At 38.5% G+C, this 25,581-nt stretch overlaps 1 protein-coding gene across 11 annotated transcripts in view; it reads left to right on the top strand.

The window, feature by feature from the left end:
• Positions 1 to 25,581, top strand: part of SOX5 (SRY-box transcription factor 5) — a 296,996-nt gene that overhangs the window by 175,055 nt on the left and 96,360 nt on the right. For 7 of the 11 annotated variants that reach the window (XM_027790491.2, XM_013301316.3, XM_055808076.1 and 4 more), the window contains one exon: positions 17,954 to 18,077. In XM_027790491.2, the coding sequence (XP_027646292.1) occupies positions 17,954 to 18,077 (124 nt within the window). The remainder of the gene's footprint in view (positions 1 to 17,953; positions 18,078 to 25,581) is intronic. The other 4 variants (XM_005240118.4, XM_005240119.4, XM_005240120.4 and 1 more) reach the window with 1 other exon arrangement.

Genomic DNA, 25,581 nt, shown 5'->3' on the forward strand with positions numbered 1-25,581 from the left:
CTGAAGAACCTGTACCAGGAAGCTCTTGCAGCATCACAGGGCCGTGGCTGGGAACCCTGGTTTTAAGAACAATGGAAAGGGGAACCTGGAAAACTTGTGTGGGCAGTTAGATTGATTTTCAAGTTAGTTTTCCGGGATTAGGTGTGGTATTTCAGGCCAGGTAAATGAAGATGGAGGAAGGCCAGTCATTCTGGCTTTTCCTTCCTAACTGCTCCTTCTGTGTGCCTAAGCTGAAATTTTTATTTCCACACCCTTCCCATAAATAGCAGTTTGACAACTAGTTATTGAATCCACTGGAGCTGAGAGTAAATGGGAGTTTCTGGAGGTAATGTTAGTGTTGTGTCCATCTGACCAGTGAGTATGAAAAAAAAGATGAAGGTTGCAGGTTATTTAATCAGGTGCTTTTATCTGTCATGAAATGGAGACTATCTGCTAGAGGTGATTAGGACAGACAAGAAAAAATACAACTTAATAGCAATTAAGAACAGACATCCAGCAAAAATGCTGTGACAAAGCTCTTAAGAACTTGTTTATATTTTTAAGGCACTTTCCTCAAAAAAAAAAAAAAAAGTGAGAGAACACTGGTGTTTGTTTGTTTTTAAATAAAAGTTTAGTTCCTCCTCAGATATTTGGCACTTCTTAAAATCTGCTGGAGCCTGACGGACTATTCTGACGTTCTTAATGCACCTGAGAGTTACTTCGCAAACATGCCTTTTCTTATGCTAGATCTTGCCAGGATCTTTTGGATAAACCTCATTTGAAGTTTCTAGGGCACAGCAATGTGGCATGAAGGAGCCCTAGAAGAATTTTCAAAAGAGATTAGCACCTATTTCTAAATCCCATATCACAAAAATATCTTGGCCACATCACCTGTAATTCACCTGAAAGTATGTTCTTTGACAGCCAACCGCCTGTAAAGACTTTGGAGGATAAATGACCTCTCATGAGCTGGGGAAACTAGTCAAAAAGTATCTAATCTAGGTATTTATCTGTGCTTTGAACCATGTACTTCAAATTCTCAGGTTTACAACAAAAAGCCAATCTTGAACCTAACTATAGACGGCCTGTCTGTGTTCTCGTACACAAGGCGTGTGGGAGCGCAGTAAATATGCACTGGACTGATGCGCTACGGAGGTTTTATTGACTTGTTTAGGAGAGGGATGCTACTTGCCACTTGTGCATTATGCTTGATATCTTCAACTAATAGTAATAAAACCTTTATGCTGCCTTGTAACGTATTGTATGAAAGCAGCATGTTTTTAAAAGTCTGTTTAAATATGTTTTGGAGTATTTTCAAAGAATTACTGGTATACCTTTTTGAGTCCCTCTGCCTGTAAAACTGCTTCATACCATAGGTCAAATAACCTCACAAAACTCACCTGAAGTAACTTTTCCTTAAATAACGTTGTGATTGGAGTCTAATGTCGAGTTATTTCAAGGCTACATGCAAGTGTTGTGGGCCACGTTAGGAAACTGTGAATCCTCCACTTCTGTTAATAAAACCCCTTTCAATTTTGCCATCATGGGTTACAAAACAGAGAACCTCAGAAGTCCATCTGGCCTAGGACTGAGTACAGGTAATATGGCAGCTCAGTAATGTTATGTGAAAAATTGGGAAAGTAAAAGGCATGTGTCTGTCAATTGGCTGCAGAGAAAATACACTTCTGAGAGATTTGGGGTTATACAATTCTATCCCCGTTCAGACAGGAGAGTGTGCTGTGCAAGTGAAACTGTCAGAGGTGTGTGATAAATACTGTTTGCATTCTGTTTTAGATTTTCCCTTGGGTATCACCATCTCTTGTATGGTGCATGCCTATACGCTTGCATATGCGTGTGGACTCCTGTGTGTGGGGCATCTGTTTCGTGGGTACTATGTGTATAAATATATGTGTAAATATCAGTACATGTGCACATACACACACATTTACATTTTAAAATAAATACCAGAAATGAGATTTATAGATGGCTTTCCTCATTTGCTTGTGTGGTGTGTGAGACGTGTGCACACACATCTACTGGAAAAATGTGTGTGTTTATAGTTCTGTATGGGCACAGATGATGCGTGTGTGTATACAGACGCAGACAAACATGCACTCACATTGTAATACATTAGATGCACTTAGATCTGTAGGACTCACTATTGACTTTAATTAGCATATAAGCATAGGATTCTTGTAAAAATAATTGACTTAGAGTTATTCTTGCATTTTTCTGAGTACATGTTTAACATTTATCTTGTCTGAAGTGAGATGTAATGGAGACTTATTCCACTGGTTGAGTCTGAGGAAAGTTATGTCCCTGGAAAAATCAAGGTACGCAGCTAGACCAGCCTGTGGGTATGCTTTAGTGGTCCTTCCCTAACGCTCTGTCATTTCAAGCCATGACAGATATTGTTAGATCATTCTCTTGAATATATGCTGTTCCAGGAGAGAGCCAAACCACTGCAGCTCTTGAAAAAGACTTCTAAGCAAAACAGGCATTGCAGCGCTTCAGACGTTATCATCACAAAATAAAGGTATCAAAACCGTTTGATTAACTGAAGATGTTTCTTCGTGATTACTTAATGGCATGGTGGGAGTTTGAAACTTGTCATTAATATTGTCTATTGTCTAAAAAATACCTTCTAAGTGCTGCTTGGTACTGAGGTGACCAAGCACCGCATTATCGCTCGAGCATGGGTCTGTCTCAACGTATTGTTAAATTTCTTGTGTCAGGACATTCTACCGTGCAGCCCTAGGGGACCCTACGAAAGGCGTTTGCAGGCAGGAACTTGAAATAAGCACAGCCTCAGCATAATTGTAGCCAAACGGTTCCACAGAAGGAGTGTCTGTGTGTGGAGTCTGAGTGTCCAGCTGTTCGGAGGAGGATTATGAGGGCTTTAATGGAGAGCACAGATGGAATCGGTACTATTGTCCAGAGTATTCTGGGGCAGAGGCTAAAGTGTGAAGGATGATCACTGGAGAGCTGATTGGAAAGGAAAAGAGAAAAAAAAAAACAGTAAGAAAAAAAGGGGGGGGGGTGGAAATCCCCTTGTTCTCTAAAAAGCAAAGGGATTGATGCTGTCCAATGGTGAGGGTGCAGAGGAAATAGTTCCCAAAGCTTGCTTTCATGGTTAGCAGGCATTGTAAAGATGGCACAGGTCATGTGTTGTGTGCAGCTGTTTAGAGGTTCTTACAGAACTGTTAGAGACTTAGCAAGGCCCATTATTCAAGGCACTAAGGCAGTTTTACTGGATATGGACTACTGCAATTGTATAAGCTCTCCATTGTGTGAGTACTAATTTAGAGTGCTACCATAAGCCAGCCATACAATCCATGCTTCCCATGAATGAATGAGTCATCTTGATGAAAAGGCTCAGAGCACACAGCTCTGACTTTTAGTCTTAAAGGGACATGATGTGTTCAGAGTGGATCACATTTTAATGAACAAACTCGCTGGCAAAACATTTTGGGTTTGAACTGCTCAAATAATCCTTTTCTTTTTGAAGAAAGGTATCGTACCCAGACTTTAGATAGATTTTCATTTGTCTTGCCACATATTAGCCGTATTTGTAGTTACTGATTTGTTATGGGATATTAAAGTGTTACTAACGTGCTTGTATAAACATTACAGGTTTCAAGGCCACTCAGTAATCCAGCGATTTATGTCCTAAATCATTCCTTTAGGTGCCAAGGAACCCCGTGATTGTTTTCTACAAACTCGTTTGGCTGCAGAATGCAGCTGTTTTTCATTAATGATGTCCATGCACATACCCAAGCAAAGTGGTGTTGTGTAGCACTGCTGTCTTTTTTATTTCCTTAACTGTGAAGAATATGAGAACAGTATTAGGATCTCAAACATAGCTGCCACATTGTTTGGTAGAATCATTTTCTGTACAGTTCTTACCTGGATGTCTTAGGGTCACATCAAAAAATAGGATTTGCTCTCTGGTAACAGGACTTGCATAGCCTTTGAGAACATCTCAATTGAGGGAACCAAGGGCGCTTCCTGAGTTCATATGCACATCCTGTCCGGCCATCATTTAGACAGACCCTCTAAGAGCCTTGGTTCAAATATAAGATCTGGAGGCTCCTAAAGACACGTAGCACCTGATGATGTGATCCGAGAGTTTTCTGTATTTCTCCTTCTTGCATTCCTTGAAAATGCTCTGCTCTAAACACCTAAATGCTTAGCTCCTGCCTAAGGGTCATTGCAATGCAGAAACAAGGCAGAGCAGCACTGGCATCACCTAAAAGGCTCAACCAACAGTCATGGTGCCTCAAGGACAGTGACTGGATTATAAAATGTAGCTGCTTTCTTTCCAACATACAGCAGTTAAAGAAGGGATAGTCTTTTTTTTTTTTTTTTTTTTTTTTTTTTTGTGCAGTAGCCTGGTGAAAGCTTAACAGTTACCTAAGAAATGGAAAACACTGGATTGGGGCTTCTGTTTCCGTAATGAAATTCACATTGTGTCTTCCACACCTCAGGAGAGATAAGGCCTTTCTCTGCATCTGAAACTGGGCTTCAAGCAAAAAGACACATACTGTTCGTGTCATACATAGCTCAGTGTCCTGCTGATGATGGCATTTGAGCCTGTGTTCTGCTCCATGGTGTTATTTTTTTTAATTAATGTTATGTTTTTTAAATTAAGTTACTTCTGCCGAGAACCATTGGGGTCAATTTGTATTGACCTCAGCAGAGCAAGGACTCAGCACAAAGTTCCTACAGGTCACATTTTGCCCTTAAGAAAGTAATAATTATTACCAAATCCCTTTTCTGAGCTGAATACTACTGGAAAACTCAAGGCTTTTTAAAAATCAAATATTACTTCAAGTTTTCATCATGTTTACTGCTGGTTTCCTTTGTGATCTCTCTTAATATCAACCTAAGTTTATTGCGTCAGCTTTGTTTAATTAGTTTAATTTTACTTGTTCAGCAGCATTGCCAGAGTTGTAATTTTCAGATTCACAGCTCTGAATGAAAATATTCCCTGTGACTGGCAAGGCAAAACAAAAACAAAAGCAAAAAAATGAGTTATTAAAATGTTTGTATTTGCTTAGGTAAAATACATCAAGAACTGAAATGTCATTCACTTTATTGTGAATCAGGTCTGCCACACAAAGTGTGTTAAGTGTTAATGCCTAAATTTAAATAAAATAAAAAGTGCACCTACTTCCAGTAAGCATTTGCAAAATTGTTTGTCTGGCAAAAATATTGGGGGTTTCAAATAAATCTACACATCCTCAGTCATGCCAGTGAGTGAGTGAAGACTACTCAAGGGCTTTTCCTGCTCTCCCTTCAACCAAGCTCAGTGGCATCAAGTGCTGTCATGTCTTGTGACATGATGAGAGCCATGAGGTTCATCGGCTCCCACTGTCACATTGGGGACGTGGCTGTCCTATACTGGCATAAAATAAAATCGCTTATTTGCGTTAGTGAACCATAGTAATCCCCGATTTTCAGTTGTACCAAGCATCCAGCCCCAGAGACTTTTCTGGATTAAAACTTTGTTCGCTGTCTCAAACGAGCCTCAAAGACATCTCAGGAGTACTTTATGGCCAGCAGTGTTTCAGTGTAAACAGTATGAGGAATAAATCAATTGATCAGAAAATTTCTTTTATTGCTAAAGAGAAACAGATGGCTGAAGAGCAGAACTTTAAAATGAATCCTGAATGGCCATGGTTTATGCTTAGAACAGAGTAGATGGATAACATCACTGTAGTGTTTTCAGAGCATTTTATATTGCACCATTATATCCCTCTCCCAGACACATCACATCTACCTTTCTCTTTAGTATGCAAATTCACAATTAAAAGCATTCAACAGATAGAGATGAATAAGCTAGTACAGTGTGCTGCTAGTAATTTATTTTCATTAACTGAGAATATGTAGAAGTACCCCAAAGAGCAAAGAGATGCTGGAAAGTTGTAATAGATAAGAATCTACTGACTGCCTTTATGTAAGACAATAGATCTTGTGAATATTCCACTTCCTCTCCAGGCAGTGAGCTAGTATGGTTAACCAAAATTGTTGAGTAATTGTTCTGTGGTTGAGAACAAAATGCTGAATTAAACTGTTCCCAGCACAATAATTGTGTGATTACAGCATTTATGTTGCTGGCCAAAAGAACAGTCATTAGGTTTGGAAGACTTACCAAAACCACAGGCACAGAAAAAAAAATGCAAATGACATGTAAATTGTCCTCTAATACCTATAGTGGCTTAAAAATTGAACTAGGAGTATGGTATGTGTATATTTAAAGGCAGTCAAACCAGAAAAATATGATTGTACATTCAAGAACTACTTCAGACTAGGAAGAAAACACCCAAAGATTATTAATTTTCATTATGTTGTAATTTTCCCCCCTCTTGTGAGATCCTGCACTTCATATATTATGCGTGTATTCTGCTTTGTGAATGCTATTGTATTTTCACCCACTGCATACCAATCAGATATTGTCTGGGAGTTGTAAAGTACGTAGGACTCCCACACCTAACTAAATCTTGGGCCAAGCCGATTCAAAGAGCAATAGGCAGGGGAGCAGGCAGCAAATGTTCATCTGATTGCTGTAATCCACCAGTAAAATTAAAAACTGATTTATGATGATAGGGGCTTTTGTGAGGTAGAAAATTTTCTTCTCCTTTGTGTGGTCCATATCTAGAAGTGCCAAAGAAACAATTACATGTAGTCTTTCCTTTTTCTTTTTCTTTTCTTTTTTTTTGTTTGTTTTTGTTTGTTTGTTTGGATTGTTGTTGGTTTTGTTTTTCCACATATTTTTAATATTAAAGGAGGAGGAAGACAAGAACTGAAGGAGACAGCAAAGAAAAAAAGACAAAATGTTTAGGGCAATCAAAATTGTTGTGCCGGCAGTTCAGTGCAGTAACAAGCTGCAGAATTTGGATAGCTGACTACCTGGCTGTACACAGAAATCTGACAATGAGATGTCTAAACTTCATCACTGCATCTACAGTTAATTGTGCTTTAACTGTATTGCTGTCACCAAATGTAGGCACAAAATAAGAGACTGTCTTCAGTCCTATTCAAAAATTGTTCCCAAACAAAACTTGTGAAAAACATTTTTGTATGAGGATTTTTGTAACGAGGAAAAAAAAAGGCATCAGGAGATGAATGGAAGAGTGCCTACGTATCTATTTAAATAGTCTTTCTTCTGCAACTTGAATCCATTTCACTTTTAAAATTGAACTTCTGATGGTAAAATGGAATGCTATTGAGGAAGAATTCCACTGGCAAAGGGGACAGTCAGAAACACGTCTGAACAGCTGAAAGATTGAAAAGAGGTTTTTATTGTGCATTTCCCTGGGCAGTAATTAGAGGCTATCCAAAACTAGAAATGTGTTTTCCAAAGGGGTTTCTACTAACATTTGGTCTTAGTTTTCCTGGCCATTTGTCCGTCATGTTCAAATGCAGGGGTTTTTGAGACCATGTAGAAAGCAATAAAAATATAATATCAATAGTAACAACAACAATAGTGATCATGATGATAATGATGATAATGATGATGATGATGATGGTAATAATAACAACAACAATAACAACAGCAGCAGCAACAACAACAATAATAATAATAATAATAATAATAATAATAATAATAATAATGATAATAATAATACCACCTTCAGGAAAGAATTACATTGAGTTGTTGTAGCAACTAGTGCTCCAAAACTGATGTCACTGGAAACCAGACTTACACTGAAACATGTATCTGATTTAATGATAATAAAATTGGGGGAAAGAGAGGGCATTCAAAGGGATTAATCAGTGGATTTAAGTCTTAAGATTTTCAGAGCAGACCCAGCTCTGCCAAAGTCTACACTGATCATGCCATGAGGAATGTTTCTTTCCCTGTACTGTATTAGATTGTATATGGTTTTATTAACTATGTCACTCAGCTTTTCCATTTAAAGAAAGCAAGAGGAGGCACAGACTTTTAGTGCAGAATTTGTTTTCTGAGTCCTTTATGTCTATTTTTTCTCTGTCTTTCTAGATGGTATGATTTTAAGTGGATGACTTCGATAGGACTTTCATGTTTGTTTATACCATTGCACTATTCAGCAGCCAAATGGGTTTTGAATTTCTTCCCACCACATGATATTAAATAACCTCTGTTTCTTGCCCACCGCCTACATGTTAAAATTGTTGTGTTTGTTTTAATTAATGATCTTCCACTTGTCAGAGATACTGAGTGAAAAACACATCTTGAAACCTTAGGGGTTTGTTTGAAAGAATACCCCTTCTTCTCTCTATAGTAATGTTACTTTAAATCATGTTAAGGCAATCTGCACAAAAAAACCCCAAACCAAAACAAAAAAAAATAGTTACTGTAAGGCAGAATTCTGATGATCTCTTTGTCTTCTGTGTCAACTAATTTGAGTAAGCAAGATTTCTGTATTAAGGGCTATAAAGTAGAATTGTTTCATATTAGTTGATGAGATTTAAATATTTTAGTGTAATTATGTATAGAATCATTACAGTCAGTGTGTCATGGGTGACTCATTATGAGTGGCAGTGAAAGAGTTGAAATAGAAGGCCAGATTGTGGTGATAGTATAGTGGAAGAGCGTTAGAGGGGGAGGTATCATTTCAGTAACAGAGGAAAGCTTTAAGGACCTGTCACTTCCCATTACTGGTACTTACCATGGCTACCATGGTAGGGATGAAGGAAGGCTAGGATGAGAGATGGGCTTGCCTTGCAAACCTTTTACTTTCCACTGAAATACCACAGCATACCCACTTTCTTAATATTTCATCCTCTCTTACTTTATAGCCCCTCATTTCATCAAGCAGTGAGTGAACAGTGGGCTGAGTACTACCTGTGATTCACAGCCTTTCTCCAGAAGTGCCTTAGGGTCATTAATAAAATCATGAGTCTCTTAAGGAAGGCAGTCCACTATTAGTGGTTTAGGATACTGATCTGTTCATGAATTTGTACTTTACCATACATCATTTTAAATAAGTGGTTTCCATTACCATACACCATCTTAAATAAGTGGTTTCCATATTAGAACTGTTCTCCATGTTTCAGAGGTTAAAAAATTATTTTCTTGGAACAGTAGACAGAAAAATATTACTGCAATTTATACATCAAAGTGATGAGTTACTGGTGTTTGAACATGTTATGGAAAAAACTAACAGTGGGTAAAGGGGGAGGGGTGGCAGCTGGCCTTAACACAGATGCCTCTGAATAACTTTATATGACAAAAAATACCAGTCAGACTTGCCAGCATAATGGCATCAGCATGGCTCTTGCCACCCATTTCTTGATCTTTTGGGGAAACTGCACCAAAGAAATCTTTAGTAAGTTCACACCCCAAAAACTGCATCACTTCAGTCTACATAGGAGTAAGAACCACAATTAGAATAAATATGTTTCTTTACCTAAGCTGCATTCTGAACCTGAAAACCATCTTGGGCAGGTTTATATCCAAGCATTTTATGGTCTTGTTTGCGTCCTTTGCATGAAAACATACACAATACTTTGGGTCAAGATGAGCCCAAAGGCACCTCAAAAGGCCTGAAGAGATAGCAAATTGGGGCATTTCTCCTAGCTCACGGAATTTAGCTGTCAAAAAGCAGCCAGACTTGCTGCCTGTGCTGGCATGTAATACTACAGTTTATTTCCTTACCTGAATCTGTTCACTTCCAACATTCACTGAAGTTCTTCAAGACATTTTTGCAGGATTCCTCTTCCTTTTCTCCCCTCCTTTCTAGGTCCCACACTAGTGCTGAGCCTTGCTTCCCATTCCTACTTGTTCTTGTAGTCTACCCGTTGATTAATAATGTTTAGATTTGCAGAGTCAACCTTCTATATGTTTAAAAAACCCTGTGCTCTTACAGGAAAAGTCCTCTAGATTCAGCACACCTTTTCACTGTCGCACTGTTTCTAACAGCCTCAAATAGAAACAGCAAATAGAACCAAACACAGAGCTGACACAAACAGTCCTGTTTGCTCTTCTCCGCTTCCTCTGCAGCAGTAGTTACTACTGAACCTTCTTTCCAGAGCTCTTTTGACAGCAGTCCATGATACTGTTGCACAAAGACTTCTGATCTGGTAAAATGTGAGCGCTAGGTATACCAAAGAAGTGACTTTAAAAAGAAAAAGATCTGGGTTAGCACACATGCACAAAACCCAGCCACTTCAGTCTTTTTAAACAGAATCTGGAAAATCAGAAGGAAACTATATACAGGTGACTTCTGGGAGGCTGATATGAACAAGGACAAGGGAAGTATACTTATTTTTGTCCTTGATTCTTTACAACATGTACAAAAACCCCTGTAGTTCATTACAATTTGAACAACTGAACCAATATATGAAACATCAGCTAACTGTAAAAGCAGTACACATGTGCAGCTCAAGAAATTATCCTACATGCTGTCTTTTAAAACACATCAGGAAATCTCACACCTGTTTTCTTTTCACTGACAAATGTTACGCTGAACAGCTTACTGCTAGAGTGATCAGCACTGGTCCAGACCTCACTGGGAAAAGCATTAACCAAGCATCTGGAAACTGTGTGCTCCATCATACGCTGTGAGGTAGCATCAGTCATTAATCTAAGCTCATAGATTTTCCAGTTTGAAAGGAGTGACTTTGCAGATTAACTCTTGCTACTTGACAGTTGTATTTAGGAGCAAGTTGCTATTAGCTAGCAAAAATACAAATGGAGGACAATATACTGTATAAACCAGCAGTTTTGACAGCTGCAAGTTTATGGCAGGTTTTCCTTATAGTCCTGGCTTATTCTTCAAGGAAGGGTACTAACATTTAAACAAGGAACCTAGGTGCTTGGAAGCTATGGCATGAGAAACATAGTGTTTGTGTGAATATTAAGTAAGGTGAAATAGGTCATTTTGGCTCAAACACTTGTCATACCTCAAAAGCTGATTTTGTGTCCTCTGCTAACTTTAACCTCTTCGTGAAACAAATGGCTCAATCAATTGATCTTTTTCTTCGATAAAAAGGAAAGAGCAAATTATTTTGAGTGTTGCTCTTGAGCTTGGATTAGAGAGGGTTCTTTTGAGAGTGCACTTCAGTCTTGCAGTGTAGCTGTTGCCTGAATTACAGTAGCTTGCTCTGAAAGTCCTGGTTTTGCCAGAGGACCCCCCCACACACACACTGGGGTGTTATGTAGCCTGGAGCAGCCATTCCTGCATGAACCCTTAGGCTTTTGACTGAAAACCGCTGCATATTGGAATGAATTACAGTTTGTGTTCTTTTTATTTCAGGTAGCTTCTTCCTTTTCTGTTGGGCTATTTGCTCAAATGCCGTTGTGGCAGAATTGCCCTCTAGATAACTTACATGCTAAGTGGCACAAGCATGCTTCTTCTTACACATCATCCCAAATGGGAAAAAGTCATCTTACTGCTTTTCCCTTTTCTTTCTATACCAAATCAAATATAAAAGAAGTATTCTAAAGTTCTTTATTTAAGTTGCATAAATGAGTAAGTATACTGCTTTTTGCTTTGGAAGTATTCAAGAGATGTTTCTTAATGCAAAAGGTCCTTTCGGCATATGTCCTTCAAAGTGCTGTTGGAGGTGTTTGTCTCTCACCAGTGCATTTTGTTCTGTAGGATGAAGTGGAGGAGGTAAGCCTTTGGAAGCAAGTTATCGACATGGAAACAGCTACTGTCTGTATTATTTAGCAGTTGAAGGCACTTCTCTGCACTTCAGTTAAAAAGGCTAAGCATGTGTTCACTTAGTAGTACTTACAGACTTTATAATGAGATGAATTTGAGATGGATGCTGGTAGTGACACCTGGATTCTCTCGCAGGACTGAGCAAAGAGAGAAAGTTTCCAGCATAAAAAGCCTTGCTTTTTTAAAATGAAAAATGTTTATGTTATTCTCTGAGATGCATTTCAGTTTTTCTGAAAGTTTGTTCCTTGTGTTTTCCTTCAGCCAAGTTGCATTCATACCAAGTATTACCTGTTAACGATTGTCTCCATATTCCATCAAACTAAGTTTTTCCACACTATCACTCCAAATAGAGCTCTTCTATGCTAGTAGAGTTGTTATGGGGGCATGGGGGTGTCTCCCTAAATAGCCTTTTTTATTCTTCTTAAAAGATTACCACTATAAGAGCATGATTTTTCTACAATCACTATCACTGTTTCCAAACAATTGTGATCTGTGAGGTGCTACTGTTGAATGAACTGAGGTACTCAGATAGGACGAATTTTTGTAAATATTGGTATGAACTGTGTAAGCCTCATGCAGCAAAGGGAAGAATAATATTTAGGGCCACTAAATCCACTGCAGAAGAATTTTCAGGTAGAAATCAGGAAGAGAAAACCTTCACAAAATCCTTTGTCTGGATCCCCTGTAGCAGTATGTCTGGCAGATGAGTGAGCTGTTCCTCGGTAGTAAAGGCAGAGTGTTTGGTCAGAGCATGGGGTGGAGTGGGCGTGCTGTGTGTCTCCTCAGTGTCTTCCTCTCTGCATCTCTGCTTCTTGGCATCCACCTTCTATTTTGTGTCTTAAGCACTCGCTAAGCACCCCATAAAAAGCCACCTCAAACTCAGCAGGAGAGTGATCATTACATTACATTAGGATAGGCAAGGCTCCCTGATTTAGGACACACTTGTGTCGATTTAGGGAACTGATGTAGGGAAGAGAATGAGAACAACATTTACTTTTCTTATTTTAAACGTCACTGTAAGGGAAAATAGCAGATTGTAGTTATATGAGGACATATATTTTTATTTCCCTTAAGATAGATGTAGGGGGGTGTGAGGGAGAGAGAAAGAGATGGCCAACACATATGCTAATTAAAGAATCCGGTCCTTCAGCATAGTGTGCAGCACCATGAGCCAAGTGTTTCTGGAGGAAGGGGAACTGATGCAATTAAACATGTCATTTCTGAAGGACAGATTTAAGTTATTGCATGTTAAATGTACATTACATTCTTTCATATACAGTAGAAGAGATGCTTAACTTATAAACAAGTCACAGGCAAGAAGATATTCATACAACAGTTTGAAGTTAATAGAATCACTCATGTGCATCCACTGTTCAAGGAACAAAAAAACCTGAACTTTGAGGCAGCTGAGAGTAACTCAAATGCAACTAAAAATTAGCCACACTGCTACATGAAGAAGCCATGTAAGAGATCACTTCAGCAAAGATTCTCATACAGTGGTTGAAGGGCGTCTTCTAAACAGCTCAAGAGTAAAGTACTGCTCAGAGTTTTGTCAGGTTGTAGAGAAGTGAGTGTTGCTTTTAGCAGCCGTTCTTATTCACACTGAGTAATTTGTTACTCTGTCACCAGTCTCACCAAAGCGGATAGAATAGTTTCTGAAGAATTAGAGGTGGGTGGAAGAGCAGTATTCGCTCCTCAGTGGAAAATGTTACATATGGATGCCAGGAAATGTATTAAGATATTTACCTTGGAGAGAGGAAAACTTATATAAAAGTTTATGCTAATAAACATGTAATGAGCAACTGCGGAAATGAAATTGGTGGAAGTGTATAAAGATAAAACAAATAAAACTAATAGCAGCTGCTATGTTAGGGGCTTAAATTTGTTGAAACTATGGGTTTATGTTACTTGAGAGATATTAAAAGCCTGCTAGATTAAGCAAGAGTCATGTGAAGGGGGGAAATTGTGAACTTTTAATTAAAGACTCTGTCAGGATGCATGGGCATAAAGGACCAAAGTAATGTCATGCATGCTATCCTGATTCTGGCATTTCCTAAGTCTTGAATGCCTAACTTTGCAACCTTAATGCTTCCTTCAGCTATTTTGTCTTTGTAACCATGCATACAGTGATGCAAAGTGCACGTGACATTTACAGAAAATAAAGTAGAACTGTAGTTGTCAAGTGTTTGCAATCTAAATTTATGTAAGTCACAGCAGGAGGTAGTAACAAACAGTAGGGGTAACTGTTAAAAACATACTGCTTAGTCCTTAGGTAGCTGTGGTAACCATAGTATGTTCCTAAAGGTTGGTAGGAGCCCAGAATTTAGGCGGAAATACTAAAGTTATAATGGAGCTGGGAATGCTGGGAACCTAGCTGTGGCTACACTGGATGCACGTCTTTGTGCAGTTGGATTTGTTATGGTCAAGTCATAAAGGACGTGCACAGATTTGTGAAGATGCTGGCCCAGGCTTCAACAACTTGGATCGGTTCCAAGTTTGCTAAGAAATTTCTTTTGATAAGGATAAGTCATTTAAGGGCAGATTTGTCAAAGGCACTGAAACAAATAAAGATACAGTGAGGCACCTCCCAAAATCAAAAGTCTCTCCAGGAAACTGTGGGTGCCTCAGTTTCCCACTTGGACAGTAGATATACTATTAGTTGTTTCTCATGTGTTCATACGGTTTTTTCAGTCCATCAGTCTTTATGGGTAGTCTCCTTTTTGGATTGTTGGTGACAGATATGAAGGGTCCCTGATTTTGATTTAGACTCTAGGTTAAACTTGGTTGCAGTTTCTTCCACTCCTAAAATACTCTGCTGTTTCAGAAGATGACTTACTGTCCTCATTATGAATCAGAGAACCTTTACTTTCCTGGACTGCTTGAACTCTTGTGTATCTGTTTTCTTAAGGGGATTTATTTCTCATAAACTAAATGTCAAGTGGTATGGTTTATGTCTTTCATTGCAGCATGGGCTTCCTTCTTGCCCCAAATTACTTGTCAGAGATATGTGACTGAAAGTATGAATTCCTTAAGTAGTGAATTGATTGTATAGAATATTACGGCTCTCATGACATTCAGTTTGTTTTCTTTGTTATTTTATGTACAACATATGCCTTTTCTGTGCATACCATGCTGCTACACTTTGTGACACAGTACAAGAATACTTCTGGTTGATTGGATAACATGGTGATGACATTCAAATTAAAAGAAAGATTAGGGAACTGTGTGATCAGTTGACATCATGGCAATAGTATTTATAGTTAAAAAACATGCCCTTGAATGATTTTATCTGTATCATCCAGGCTAACATCATAAAGTAGATAAGGAGTTACAATGAGAAATTGTAGCCCGTTAAATCCATTTGGGAATTTTGTGAGGATTTCAACTACAATTTTTGCCTCTAGGAAATTATAACTAAGAAGACGTAATCATGTAGAGAGACTGACAAGTGGAGAATCTTGACAGCTATATGCATTTTTAGATTGTTAAAGATGTGTTTCTTTTTATGGACATATATAAGTCTGTTAGCAGAACAAATATGAAGGACCTGAAAAATAGCTCGGATTGTAGTCCATTATGTTCAAATTAGAAATACAGTATCAACAAGTTACTGTCAAGAAAACATTGGAAAGTATGTAAACTGTACAACAAAAAAACATTTGTGAGAGATGTAACTGATGTAGTAAGAGCTTAAAAAAAAACAAACAAAAAAAAGGAAAATGCCCTTCATGTAAATCTCAGAAGGAGGGCCTGTGTTCTGTGCCACTTGAAACAATTATATCCTAGCAATTCTAGGTAATAATAATAAACATAACAAAAGTTAAGATGTAGTAGTTAAATGAGCCATAAAATAAATTACGAGTCCGTAATTTATATTGTATTGTGTCAGGTAATTGGATTAAAATAAACTAATATTTACACTTATTTGTATTTGGGAGGGAATGAAGTGTAGTTGTTTGAGTGGTGCTACATACATTCCGTCCTGGAATGAAAATCACATTGTTTTGACTGCGTTATTTCTGTATCCATGCAAACCATCCTCATCACTCTATAGTTCTCATGTCCTTAACACAACCAGGGTTGTGTCATTTGAAATTAGTGGGTATAAGGCCCCTTGGAGAGATAAAGAGGAGCAGCGATTTGAAAAAGTGAAAGGCAGCAGTCAGAGTTAAGAAGAAAGGGCATGTTCCTGGTAAATGTTTTCCTAAATGGGAATTTTTCAGTGTGGTGTTTTGCTCGTGTATTTGGCAGTCACTTAGAATCAAGTGCAGACTTGTGCTACATTGTGGGCTTGGCAATGACAATTTGTGTGTGTGTGGTGCTTTAGTTATATTAGCCCTGGAGGCAGAGTTAACACTTGCAGTGGGACAAGAGTATTTGCAGTCATCAGAGAACTTTGCAGTCAGCTTCAATAACATCACTCCATTTTTTTCACTTTTTTTTTAACATTTTTTTTGGCAGCAAAGCTCTTAGTAGAACCATCTGTCTTTCTATTAGTGTTTTTGAGTCCTGTTTTGAAGCTTCTTTGCTTGGCAAAGTCACTTTCATCCTTGGAAACCATTTAAAAAAAAGTTCTGTGGCTTTTTGCCGAAGAAGAGTACTATGCAAAAATTCCACACGGCTGTTCATTTTTGTTCTAAAAGAATACAGTTACTTTGTCTTTGTCTTAAAAACAAAACAACAACAACAAAAAAAACCCAAACAAAAACAAAAACAAAAAAACCCCAAAAAAACCCACCAAACAAAAACAAAAATAAACACATGAAGAAGTGGCAGACATTGGGCAGTTCCAGGATGACTGAGAGGGAATAGCAATAAAATCACATTTTATACTTTTTTATTCCCCAGCAATGCAGTTAAAAGTATGTATGTCTTCTAGTTAACAGGATCAGAATAGGAGAGTACTAGGGTAGAAAAAAATGGATTAAGTTAGTTCAGTGAGTGGAGCTACATCTACTCTAGCTTCAGTCCCAATCTTAATCTCCCACTGCAAGAATTTCCATCAACAGCACTCTTGAACTCCATCCTTGAAAATTGTTTCAGACTGTAAAGATGCAGTCAGTACACACACAGGTGTTGACAGGTCCTGGCATAAAGAGGTTGCCATCCCAAATTTTGTACCACTATTCTGTCTCCTAAATGTTGGGTGAACTGAGACATCTCCTGGATCTTCAGGAGATTAAATTAAAATAAACTCAGGATGCTAGTCTGAACCATGGCATCCAAGGAGCTGGTACAGGTTCTGTTTTGCCAGTTCTGCTATGCAGGCAATAACAAAGGGAGTATAACCTTCTTATGCCTCTGGCCAAAGAAGTTTGTGTACCAACACTCTAATTCTCCATGTTTCTTAAGGCTGCAGACCACAAACAAAATTTTTGTCTTTGATAACATGTCTACCTCTGATGCCTCAGCTTCACAGCGCCATTGAAAAACTAGATGACCTCTCAGAAAATGAGTCAGTCTCCCTTTACTGACTGATCTGGTCAGTACAGTGGGGTTTTTTAATTAAAACTAGCCATTTGACATTTTAATCTAGCAAACTTTTTGTCACCTGTGTGAAACACAAAGATGATGTCCATTTCTAGCAATTAAAAACTCTGACAGAACTGGGTAAAAGCAATATTATTAGACATTGTGCCATGGCCAACTTCCAGGTTTGATGACTAATTTCTGAATGTCTTAAGTCCCCTGCAGTATCCACTTACAATATAATATTTTCCATTTCCTGACTTGCATGGTTGTGTACAGTTGCTGTGCAAAGTTGAACAGCTAACACTTCAGACATAGCTGTGTTTTGTTTGTGAGTAAAGTGTCTCAGCCTTTTTTCTTACCATCTTTGAGACTTTGTCTTTTCACATGTACAAATAAGTGCATGTATATGGGCAGAAAAATAGTATTGACTAGGCTGTACGCTACTTATGCACATACTTGTACTTCTGTGTGTATGGATCTTTGTGTTTGGGCTCAGTCAGGGTGAAAGCTACTGCCTGAGACAGAGATATTGTTACACAGTGCAATAAAAGAGAAGAAAAACCCAACCTGCAGTCAAAGAGAAGTGAGGCATTATGGGCTGTGGGGGGAATAATTAATTGGTATATAGATATGCGTTAGTGGAATCTTTCGATTTATTTTGGATTAATGTAATTCCTATGAAGTGCTTTGATAATTAAGAAGAGGCTGAATAGTTGATGCTACTGGAACACCCCATTATGGAGGAGCATATTCAAACCTGACCTCTCAGATCAGAAGTAAGAGAAAGCATGTAAGCAGACATTTTCCCCGGAAAAAATTCCATGTTTGATTTTCCCTCTCCTGTTCAGCAGGTCCAGGGTCAGCTGCCTCCATTAATGATTCCCGTATTCCCTCCAGACCAACGAACCCTAGCAGCAGCTGCACAGCAAGGATTCCTTCTTCCTCCTGGTTTCAGCTACAAAGCGGGATGCAGTAAGTCCTGTAGATTTTTTTAGCTGGAAGTGGGTGTAGGGCAAAATTTCATGCCAACCTGTATAAAAGTATCACCTCTCTAGCCTGATGGACAAAGCCATTAATTTGCACAGATGAGTGTAAAATAGAGGATTAGTTGTTGCCGTATGAGAAAGGGTTATCAGCGATGATTTATGTGTTTCAACATAACAGTGAAACATTACACACAGAGAGTGGATCTGTGTACCTTCTTTATGACAGATCTTTCTGAGAAGTGAACGTGCTCACAACCACACATACGTACATATATCTGAAGAGAAGCTATTGGAAACTTCCTGATAAATTTCAACACTGTTGTAAGAAAATATGTTTTTCTCCTGAAGCAGCCTGCTTACTATTTGTGAACTGAAGGCCTATTCTAGTCTCTTTCTTCACACAGAACTCACATTAATCTCAACGGGGGTTCTACAGAGATCAAAGATAGCATATGCCTTTCAGTTTGATGGACTAACACAAACTATGAGTATATTTACGAGAGCCTAACACTAAAAAATGTAGCATCTCCTTTTTTAATCTTTGAAAGATTTGTATTGTTGTCTACAGTCCCCAGATTTTTTTTTTAATTTTATTTAAGCCTTCAATAGGATTTCGTGTTCCTGTCTACAGGATGATAATGAATACAAGTTAAGGAATAATCAAGGAATTCCATTTCCATTAATAGCCTTAGCTAGAGCATGGATTTCGTAGAGTTGTTTTCATGCATTTGTGCTTGTATAACTCTTCTGACATCAGTTTCCTACTGAGTTATCTGGGACTTGACTGTTCTACCATTCTTTGTCTCTAGCATGGGTGTTTAGCTTTATTATGTCCATGTCAGTGTGTCCACCTGTATCAATGACTAACTCATGAATTCATCAGTTGTTTTGAGTTACTCAGCACTTGCCACTGCAGCAGTTTCATAAAATTAGAACATATAAAGATTCCTTCAGTTAAACTGGCTTATACCATAATTTCAGATTTCTTTCAGTTTCTGTAACATTGTAGATACAGTACTTGAATGCGAATTTGAGTTTCTTTGGCCACTAATCCCTTTTCCAAATATTTTACAGACTGGGACCACTACTGAAAATTACTGTTCAAAACACTTCACATCCCTCAGCAGCTGCAGTGCCAAAGCATAGGCTCATTCAGTTCTTCCAGTGATTTCAGTCAGTCTCTCTCAAATGGGAATAGTAGTGATTCACATTACAGAATGTTTAACTGAAAGCCACACTGAATATGAATGCTACCACAACTGTAGGCCTGGAAAAGTTCAGGAAAGCACCCCATTAGATATATCTGGCAGATTAAATTAATTCCATGTTAATGAAGTCTGGTGTGGATAGAAGGAGTTGAGGGGGTTTTTTCCCTTCATTTCACTGCATGTACATTAACTGTAAGACAGTCCTATAGCTCCTCACATCCATGAAGTACATATGACATTACATGTTTGTATAACCTTGAAAATGAAAAAGAAAAAAGAGCAAAGTTGCTGCTGCTCCTGGCAGTAAGGCTTGGAATTAACTGCATGCCAAGGTCTAGGACTGAGCAGAAGCCAGTGGAAAAAGACGGCTCTGTGTTTGGTGATTCCCTGGCATGTTTGGCTGAATTTGACTGAGAGGCTGAGGAAAAGTGATAAGTAGTCCAAAGGATTTTTTCTTTTCACTCACAGTTTAGTGTACACAAAAAAGCATATATGGATTTAGCTACACCTAGAAAGCTTGTAGCAATGAAGAACATAGCTACTTTAAAACTATAACATGTTCACCTTAAGTAATCTTTTTGACATGCCATGACACATACTTCTCCCACTTTTCTGCTTGCCCTTCTGTGATCAGTACCTTTGGCAAAGATGTGGTGGATTGTAAACCAAAGAGCTTTGGATAAAATTTTCTAAAGCACCTGAGTGATTTAGGAGACTAAATCTTCATTTGAAGAGTCACAAAGGCACTAAGGATAAAGCCTCAGGGATGTTTAGCAAATTTTTGTACTGTAAACTTTAGTACAGTCACCTGTGATAGCCTAAATTGAGGTAAAGTGGGTACCAGTGTGGCACTGCAGCAGGGAAAGTACAGCAGATTAATTTGCTCAGCTTCTCAGCACATTAGAGGCCTAACTTTCACTTTTGTGTTTGGATACAAGGCCTTCCCGTGAACTTCTGAAGACCCTGCTACCAGCATCTTTACCTGACTGCCATTATATGTTTTGAATTTGGCTTATGTACATTTTGACAATGGAACCTCACTTCCATATCTTCCTGGTCCCTTTGGAAAACCTGCCCTTTTGTCTGGACTGATAGATTTTTAGGATTATTTTTCATGGTTGATCGATAGGAATTCTGTAGTGGTGATTCTGTTATTTACTAGCATTAACAACCTGCACGTAGGGACGATAAAAAACTCCATGGGACAATTCCGTTCCAGTCACAAAGAACCAAGAACTATGAAAATTTTCATGTATTGTTTCTCAATAAAAAGGGAGATATGAAAATCTGGGGGAGAAGGAAGAGAGAATTGTGACAACCAGTATTTTCATAATTAACTAATGGTGCTGAGTGCCTTGATTATGGGTATCTGGTTGGGGACACCCTCAAAGGGACATTTACACTGTTACATGCCCTGCCTCTTTGAAAAGTCCTATCTCCAAAAGAGTATCTCAAAATCTGCAGCATGTGGTCTGAGGCACTGCTGATCTCTCATCAGTTGTGCTATTGGTCACACCTGGTGACTGGGTTACTTGCAACCTTCTGCCTGCAGGCCAAGTAGCTGAAGAGTGAACTGTCTCTGGTTGCTCCTCACTGTGCCTCTAACTTCTGACATGCTGGAGAAGCTTCTCGGTTAAGCACGACCTAATGTGCTTCTGTCCAGGCTGGGATAGCAAGGCCTTCCTGTTAAAAATGCTTAAACTGAACTGGCTCATTTCAATGGAAACGTGTTGGGAAGTGATGAAACAAGCAGCTTGGTCGCAGTGGTAACCTTTGGCAGGGGGCTGCGACTGGAGATGGTGGCCTTTTCAGCCTGCAGCTGGAAGAGAATGTATGATCAGGCCTTGAGGTCAGTGAAGAGAAGAAGTGATGAGTATCTAGTTATACTACTATTTCTGTTTTGTTCTTAGATAATGAAACCAAACCAAAATGTTCAGTGCTTTCTGATTCACTTGTCCATGCTAGAGCAATAGAAGGTCACATGTATGTCTCCCAGTGCTTTCAGAGAGTATATGAGGGAGGGTTCCTCAGCCAGTGCTTCCCAATGGACTAATAGCTTATCCAGAGAGACTGTGGAAGGGAAGAGTACTGTTTTCTCCACACGTAGTTCCCTTTCTGAGGATTTGGCTGAAGATAACACAAAAATAGTCATAACAGTTCATAGCAGGGGTCCGTTTAGATTCTTCTCATGGAAGATACCTAAAGAAGAGTAGAAGAACAGGGCAACAGTACTTTGTCTTCCTATACTCTACCAGATTGCAGTGGCTGGGCACAGGGGGACCTTCTGACCCCGTGGTGGTATCACTGTGTGAGAGCTATTCTGTCTGTTACTGAAAACAAGGAGGTTTCTCTGCTTGGGTTCCCACCTGATTGGAAACATTGTAGACAGCTGAAATGCTCAATAGAATACAATGTATCAATCTTGAATATGTGCAGAGCAAAGTAGTCACACTTCTCCAAATATTTTGCAAAAATGGGTAAATAGAGGGAGGAGAGGGGTAAATATTTTCTCCATGGTTACATGGCAGGTCATGGTCTTTGGCTTCCAATTCAATGTAGTAAATTTCCTTTTCTTTCTTTTTCTCCATAGCAGATCATGCTTGGGAGTGGCTTGGTTTTTCATTTTGTTTTGTTTTTTAAACAGATGGTTTGCATTACATAAGGGACAATTTACACAAGTTGACACTTCCCCTTTTTTCTCTATGGCATATTGTGTGGTGGTAAAGTTGGCAAAGAAAAAGGGAGGAACTTCTATTAGCACTACATTTCTACTTGACAAAAAGATTCATAATCTAAGGTTCCAGTTGATTTTTAACCTCCATACCTAGATATCATTGCATGGTGTTTAAAATGTTTAATATTGTTTACAACCAAAGCATTTTCTTTTATGAGAAAAATAAGTTGGCAGTATGTGATAGACTATATTTTCCGTGACCAGCAAGAAAAATACTGGTTACCTACTTATTTGCTACATACGTGGTTATCCATTCACTGCATGCTAGTTGGAATTTAAGTATTTTGATTTTTATGCAAACCTCTTTATATGTATTTTATTATACACTTAATATGTAGTGTTTATATAGATGTATAATGCAAATCTCTTTATAAAGAGTCGATGTATAAGAGTGGGGTGTTAACTAAGTAAGTGACCTGTGGTGTAAGCACGTATTAGGAGTTAACCCCAGTATCCCAAGTATATGAATTGGTTTTAGCAGCAGGTGAGCACCTTCCATTTCAGGTGATGTTGAAACCAAACAGAGCCTGATTATTCCGTTTCCCAAACTGGGGCAAAGCTTCTTCCACATTTAGGCTATGCATATTGGCTCAGGTCATTTAACCCCTCTCCTTTTATTCTCAGCCAGCATTCCTTAACCCTGTCATTTGTTACTACAGCTATTACTAGTTCAGCTCCACTTGTGATACTTGCTAGATAATCTACATGACTCCCAGCATTTTAGCAGTGGTGAGTGAAATGTCAACTCTGCTGAGGTCTGAGGAGCTGTTGCTGTTGACTTCACTGAAGTCAGATTTCACACCAGATGATACAGATCTGCTAGGGCCACTCATAGAAATAATTAGAATTTATTTAGAGCTCATTAATATTTGTGAAGTGCTCTGAAAGTATAAAAACAGTGTAAGTGATAGAAGAGAAAAAGTTTTGTATTGTGCCCTTTAAAAACTGCATAGTTCTGCCTCAGAGGAGACTGCTTTTTAGTTGTAGGTAGTGTAATCCTTCTATTAATGCACATATATATAGATTTGCATGTGGAATGTCTCTGCGGCGTAAGAGAAAATTGTGTCTCCTGTATAAGAGATAATAAAGGGAATGAAGTAAGATTTGGGAAGAAGAGGCTGCTTCTGGCTACCTATTTACAGAAAGGGCAGGAAGAGTTTGGCGGAGAGCAGTGGTAGATTGGGTATCTTCAACACATTTAAGCAGCAGGATGCTCAGGGGCAGAATGCTTCCCTGTGGTACTTCCGTGGTTCTACATTTGCAGTTTACAATTGTTTACAATTAGTTTTCCGCTAAAAGACACAGAATAGCCCAAACTTCGTAAAGAAGATGGGTCCTCCCCAATTAATGGTGCTAAGTGAGATTAATTTTGGAAACCGCACTCCATTGCTTCTTCAAGCGTTTGGTGATCACATTAAAAAGGAAGTGGAATGTTGACTTACAGCAGTGTGGTGTGTTGTATTGGCCCTGCGGTATTTCAGTATGATTGGGGATGTTGAATTCCAGATAGCTTCTTCTCTGGAGGATGAAGAACAACATACTTCATTTTCTAAACTGACGTGTGCAGGAAATAGAGTTGTATGGAGATTTTTAGGAGTTTCTCAGGAAAAAACAGTTACTGATTCTCTATTTCTGGAAGTGGGATTGACCCCAAATATATTTTCCAAGTTATTTGCAAATTCTCAAGAAAGCTTTTAGGTAGCCTTTTATTTGCTGATACCTGTGTTATTTTTATGGAAATACGCCAGATTTTGGAAAAAAAGAATTGTTTTGCTTTGCCCATTCCTCCTCTCCCCTGTGGATAATTTGTTGTAACAAATCATATTGTGTTCTCAGTCAGATGTCATCAACACGTGGTTTTCTGAAAGTACTTTAATCACTGTTTCAATCATATCCAATTAGGGGGAAAAATCTGAATATACAATAGGTACATTGTATGTATCCTACATATCAGCTCGTTGCTGCTGGAAGTGTTCTAAATAAAATAATGCACACATAGTTATTGATAAAATACCTAATTACCTCTTAAAATTGGCAAAAATGTGTGAGATGAACAAGCCAAGCCTAATAAAATTAAAATATGCTGAATTTACTGTTCATCTATATGCTGAAAAATAATTCTGATGTCCGATAAAAATGAAACTCTCAGTTAATTGGTTCCTCATAGAGTACAATAAAATTAATGTTTAGGAGTTAACTACCATAAACTTCCTCAGGGAAATTTGCTGATGTATCTCTGTTTTTTAGTCCGTCACATGTTTCATTGTTTAATGGAGTATCATGTGGACTGTCTTACAGTGTTTCTTGTGCTCAGTGTCCATGTGTCTGGTTTCTAAAGAGACTGAGCACTAATTTCTGTTAACTGTGTCAGCTGTATCAGCTGACATACAGATCATTGACAATCACCAAATCACAAGAAAAAATATTGACATTGCTATGCTTTTATCAAAATGATAAAAATAGGAACCATGTGTTGTGAGGACCACATACTGTAGCTTCTTTACAAAGATGCTAGTCATCTTTCAGGGCTACTGTTTATGCCTCGGAAAAGAATGAGCATATGACTAAACCCTCATGTTCCCCCCAGGATAAGAAAAGAGTAATAGCATTGTGGATAGAAACAGCAAAAAGGAGGAATTTTTGGTAACAACTTTGTCTTTTAGCATACATGAGAACGTGTCACTTCTGTAATGCTGCAAATGCAACGGAAGGCATCAAGACTTCAAAAACTAACAGCACAACTAAGTGTTTCTGAAAGACTGTTTCTAACTGAAAGAATTCCATAGCCCCTGATCTATGTGTTGCTTCTCACAATGATGCTAATAAAAGCAAAACAGGCGAACAAAATAATGGAGTTCTGTGAAAACAGGCTGATAGTTTCAGTTCAGTTTCTAGGCCGTAAAAGGTTTCTGGTGTTACGGCACTATTATTGATAGTTGGGCAACAAAATTAAAGTCATGATTTTTAAATTCATGAGCATGTACAAACCTCTGGGGAAATACATTGTCTTTCCTTGGTTTCCTTAGACCTTTTGAATGACTCTCATTTGTTGAACAGGTATAATAATTAAAAAAAAAAAAAATCATAGGATTATTCGGGTTGGAAGGGATCTCAGGAGGTCTGTAGTCCAACCTCTTCCTCCAAAGAGGGTCATCTAGGAGATACAACCAGGTTACTCAGAGCTTTATTCAGTTCAGGGCCTGAAAACCTTCAAGGACAGAAACTACACAACCCTGTTTTGACAGCCTGTTTCAGCATCTAGCTGTCCTCATTGGGAAAATGTGATCCTCTCTTGATTCACTTTGTCCATTGACTCTTGTCCTCCAACCAAACACTGCTGTGAGGAGCTTGACCCTGTCTTGGTGATCACCTTCTCATAGGAACTGGAAGGGTCCTTTTAAGTCCCTCCAAAACTATCCCTTCTGTAAACTGAGTTATTTCTCTAAAATACACAATAAGCTAATCCCATGTAGTCAGCACTTGGTCAATGCTGTCTGTAACTATTTTCAAAGAAAATCAGTGAACCGGTTTGGATTTCCTTCTGGAAG

Source organism: Falco peregrinus, chromosome 6 (genome assembly GCF_023634155.1).
Source record: "Falco peregrinus isolate bFalPer1 chromosome 6, bFalPer1.pri, whole genome shotgun sequence".
Lineage (NCBI taxonomy): Eukaryota > Metazoa > Chordata > Aves > Falconiformes > Falconidae > Falco > Falco peregrinus.